General features: G+C 52.1%; 1 protein-coding gene across 1 annotated transcript; it reads left to right on the top strand.

Moving 5' to 3' along the window:
* Nucleotides 1–2,798: 2,798 nt before the first annotated feature.
* Nucleotides 2,799–3,990, top strand: LOC125533744 (cytosolic sulfotransferase 8-like). The gene has a single exon (XM_048697104.1). The coding sequence runs from the start codon at nucleotides 2,842–2,844 to the stop codon at nucleotides 3,862–3,864; it is 1,023 nt and encodes a 340-aa protein (XP_048553061.1). The 5' UTR covers nucleotides 2,799–2,841; the 3' UTR covers nucleotides 3,865–3,990.
* The last annotated feature ends 596 nt before the right edge of the window (nucleotides 3,991–4,586 follow it).

Genomic DNA, 4,586 nt, shown 5'->3' with positions numbered 1-4,586 from the left:
CCCCTGGGGTTGTCCTTGTTTCTGGTCATGCCCGACAGCCACTTCTCCAGTGTGTCGTCATCGACCTCGTCCGGGTGGATCCGAGTGGAGTCGTCAAGACCCGAATACATCCACATCGGATGGTCTCGGGCTTGAAGAGGCTGGATGCGCCGCTGAAGGAAAACCTCCAAGAGATCCATACCGGTGACCCCGTCACGAATAAGCTAGACCACTCGTTCGACAAGCACCCTAACATGTGCCTTCTCCTCCGGGAGTACCTTCAGAGAGGAGAGTTTCCTCACTCGGTCCATGGTAAAAGTAGGGAGGCCAGTCGACTGGTCTTTGCAGTAAAACCAGGTCGACTGCCATCCGCGAACTGAGTCGGGAAGAATCATGGCTGGAAAGGAACTTTTCCCTCTCATCTGGACACCAAGACCCCCACACATCTGAATCACTTGTGTTCTCTCATCACTCGGATTGGCCTTTTTCACCGTCTGAGAACGACAGGTGAAAATGTGCTTGAAAAGACCCTAGTGAGGCCGACAACCCAAGAAATTCTCGCACAAAGACACGAAAGCAGCAAGATACACGATTGTGTTGGGAGTGAAGTGATGGAGTTGTGCCCCAAAGAAGTTCAAAAACCCCCCGAAAGAAAGGGTGAGGAGGCAAGGAAAATCCACGGTCGACGTGGGTGGCAAGGAGAACGCGCTCACCCTCCCGAGGTTGCGGCTCGGTCTCCTTCCCCGGAAGCCGCGCCGATCCATGGGGGATCAGCCCTCCTTCGGCTAGGTCATCGAGGTCTTCTTGGCGGATCGCCGAGCGGATCCAGTCGCCCTGGATCCAGCCCTTCGGCAGGCCAGCTCGCGAGGAAGATCCACCCCGACTAGTCGCCTTCCCCTTCGCCTTTGTCGTCGCCTTCTTCGCCCGCTCCAGAGCCGCCGTCTTCTCCTTCCCCATCGTCGCCGGCGAGACGCGTACGGAGCGGAGGCGCTGGGGCGAGAGCGAGCGCGAGCGCGACGAAGAAGCTTGAAGAGGAGAAGAGGGAATGGGAACGCGCTGTTCAAGAAACCCCCGTCCGACGCCTTATATGAGGTCGCTTCCGAGTGGCTGACTGGTAGGCCCGGGCGGTCCTGTCAAATCCCGTAACAATCGCACACGCGATACGTGGCGAAAAAGGTGGCGCGGAGATCGAGGCGGATCCACCCTATCCCATCCGATTACTACGGCCTCCCCCGTCCCGTGCGCTTCCCAATATCCGAATCCCGCGAAATCTGCGGGCTGCAGAACAACTTGTCAGAGGGAAGATCTCCTCCATGCGTCACTCGGAGCCTTTCAAGTAAAGAAACTCACTCGACAAAAAAAACTAAGAATGTATCATGGCGACTGAAAAGGAAGTTGCTGTCATCACTCGGGTTCATTGATCCGAAACCAGATATGCTCATGGCATGTAAAATGAGTCGAGGAAATTCTCAACTCCTTCCCCACTCAAACCTCGATCCATTCGGGGGCTAATGATGAAGCTATGTACCTAGGGTAGGGTCATGGACCTGTCCCAACTGCCCTACCCAAGGACATCTCTAGAAGAAATCACCTTTCAATTGACTTGGAGGTGTTCCACTCGATAGACTCGAAGACACTCGACCAAGACTCAATCACTCGACCAAGACCAAACCACTCGACGGCCAGGAGACCTAAAGGCACTCCGCACGCTAACGGTCGATTATTAAGTAGCTTTTCTGGTCATCATAGCACTTTATTAGGGGCGTTACCAGTAACGCCCGACCTTAATGTATTTAAAACCCTGCACAACTGAGGGCCGGAGGGGTCTGGCGAACTCTATATAAGCCACCCCCCTCCTCAGTGTAAAGGGTTCGCACCCCTGTAAACCATACACGCATAATCCAGTCGACCGCCTCCGGGCTCCGAGACGTAGGGCTATTACTTCCTCCGAGAAGGGCCTGAACTCGTAAACCTCGTGTGCTTACAACTTTTCCATAGCTAAGATCTTGCCTCTCCATACCTACCCCCTACATTACTGTCAAACTTAGAACCACGACACTGGTGCCTCACGCCATCGCGGTCACCGAAGCGGGAGGCGTCGCCATGAGAGGAGGTGGTGTAGGCACCTCCCGCCTTCCAGCAAGCCCCCGTGTACCAGGCACCGCCATCCCACCTCTGGACGCTGCCGGACTACGTCGACCTCGTCAGCAACGACGACGACAACAGCGGCCACTGAAGACGGCCACGACCACGGCATCAATGGGCACGGCAGGAGCGTGCGGGCGACGTTTTTTATGTTAATTATGTCTATGTGAACTGTGGAACTTGGCCGTTTCGTGGCCGTGATGTTTAATTATGTTTAATGTTTTTATGTTTGCGTTTATTTTATTTTTTCGACATTTTATTTTAGTTTTTGCTTTTTTTAATCACGTCCACCCCGGATATGATTTAGATGCGGCTACGCGTGGGACGAACCGACAGCACAACGGCTCCAAGCGGACATGGACGACTCCATTATCGCCCCAAACGGACAAAAATAGACCAAACCGGTCATCCGTTTGGAGTCGCTGGAGTTGGCCTTACTGCCGGCCGCAGAAATCGGTCACATTCTCACCATCCATGGATTTTGTCCCTTTTGTGTAGGTCAAGTATCATCTCACGCTCTCGACATCACATCGATGTCCTTGATAGATTGGACCACGTGGGGATTACATTACTGCCGTGTCAGCATGATTGATGGCAACTACCAACAACATTTCGATGCAGAGAATAATGCAATGACTCTCTTCTATTAGTAAATAGAGTTTGGTGTTTATATATGCTGCTGCAATTATCTTGACCGCAGGCTCTTGCTGCAACACGATGTCTTCCTCCCCCTCCATGCGAATTTCTCCACCGCAAGAAGGCGAGGCCAAAACCAACGAAGAGCTCTACCAGCAGTTCACCAACTTGGTGTCCTCCTGGCCGTGCTCCCCTGCCCTCTCCAATTACCAGCTTTACCGCCACGACAATGGCTGGCACAGCAGCCTGGCTCCAATGGTCGGCACGATGGTCGCCGACGCATGCTTCGCCGCGCGCCCCTCGGACATCATCGTGGCCACACTGCCCAAGTCCGGTACGACCTGGATCAAGGCGCTCCTCTACTCCACGGTGCACCGGAGGGAGCACCCCGCGGACTCCTGCGGCCACCCGTTTAACATCCATGGTCCTCACGAGTGCATCAAGTTTCTCGAGTACCAGCTCTACACGCAGAACAGGATCCCGGACCTCGACGAGCTCCCGGACCCAAGGCTCTTCGCCACGCACGTCCCCTTCGTGTCGCTGCCGAGGTCGGTCGTGGCGTCGGGCTGCAAGATCGTGTACGTGTGCCGCGACCCCAAGGACACCCTCATCTCGCATTGGAACTTCGCGAACAAATTCAGGGTCAGGGACGGTCTGGAGCCGCTCTCGGTTGAGACCGCCGCCGACTACTTCTGCGACGGCGTGTCGCCGTTCGGGCCGTACTGGGATCATGTCCTAGGGTACTGGCGCGCGCACTCCGCGAACCCCGAGCAGGTGCTCTTCTTCAGGTACGAAGAGATGAGTCGAGACCCGGCGGAACACGTGCGGAGGCTGGCCAAGTTTGTTGGATGCCCGTTCAGTGTGGAGGAGGAGGAAGTCTGCGCGGTGGACGCCATCGTCAAGCTGTGCTCGTTCGAGCACATGACCGGGCTCGAGGCGACCAAGGGCGGCAAGACAGAGCTCACGTTTGGCGTTGTGGAGAACAGCTCGTTCTTCCGGCGCGGCCAGGTCGGGGACTGGGAGAATCATCTATCGCCGGAGACGGCACGAAAGATCGATGCCATCAGCGAGGCCAAGTTTAGGGGCTCCGGTCTCTCTGTCTAGCTTGCTGGAGTGTAATATAATTCGATCATAGCGTCACTCATATCATTTGCAAATTCATTCCTCATGAGTTTTTACCGTCAATGTACTATGAACTTATAAGTAATATAATCATACATTTTATGTTTAGTTGGAAACTCATAGTACTGTTAATGTTTAAGATTTTAACTTTTGTACCTTTGTCCCGGTTTTTTTTAACAAAAGATAACTTAGCAAAGTCTCCTTAGAATTGGGACAGAATAATTAACCAAGTCACATCTGTAGAAAATATGAATCCCCATTATATTTTTATTGATCTGCCCTCGTATGAGGTATACATATACATATATATATATATATATATATATATATATATATATATATATAGAAGTACAATACGAATGAGAGGGATTTGAAGAGTAAAGGGCGAGTCATACATGATTTAAACTTATTCTATCTCTAACTCTTATCTTTATCTTAAACAAAAATAAATTTCTAACATTCCTCCCAGATCGCAGTGGATGTTAAGCAGACACTTATGACTAAATTTAGAATCTTGCGCTTCTGTTGTGTTCTTCGTTGTGTCGTCATCAACTACGTCTTTGATGAGTCAGCACCTAGGACGGTGATTGCGTCCCCTTCTGACGCCTTGTATCTCTCTCCTTTACTTGTCTAATCCTACATGTATACCTAAGAGAGTCACCCCTACTAACATACTTATCTCAACATGCAAACATGCCACATCA

This window comes from Triticum urartu, chromosome 2 (genome assembly GCF_003073215.2).
Source record: "Triticum urartu cultivar G1812 chromosome 2, Tu2.1, whole genome shotgun sequence".
NCBI lineage: Eukaryota > Viridiplantae > Streptophyta > Magnoliopsida > Poales > Poaceae > Triticum > Triticum urartu.
The sequence above is the reverse complement of the archived record's forward strand: the minus strand, read 5'-3'. Positions and strand labels throughout refer to the sequence as shown.

Bases quoted from the DNA above. Each gene is read 5' to 3' on its own strand.
- LOC125533744 (XM_048697104.1), top strand. From the start codon at position 2,842: ATGTCTTCCTCCCCCTCCATGCGAATTTCTCCACCGCAAGAAGGCGAG.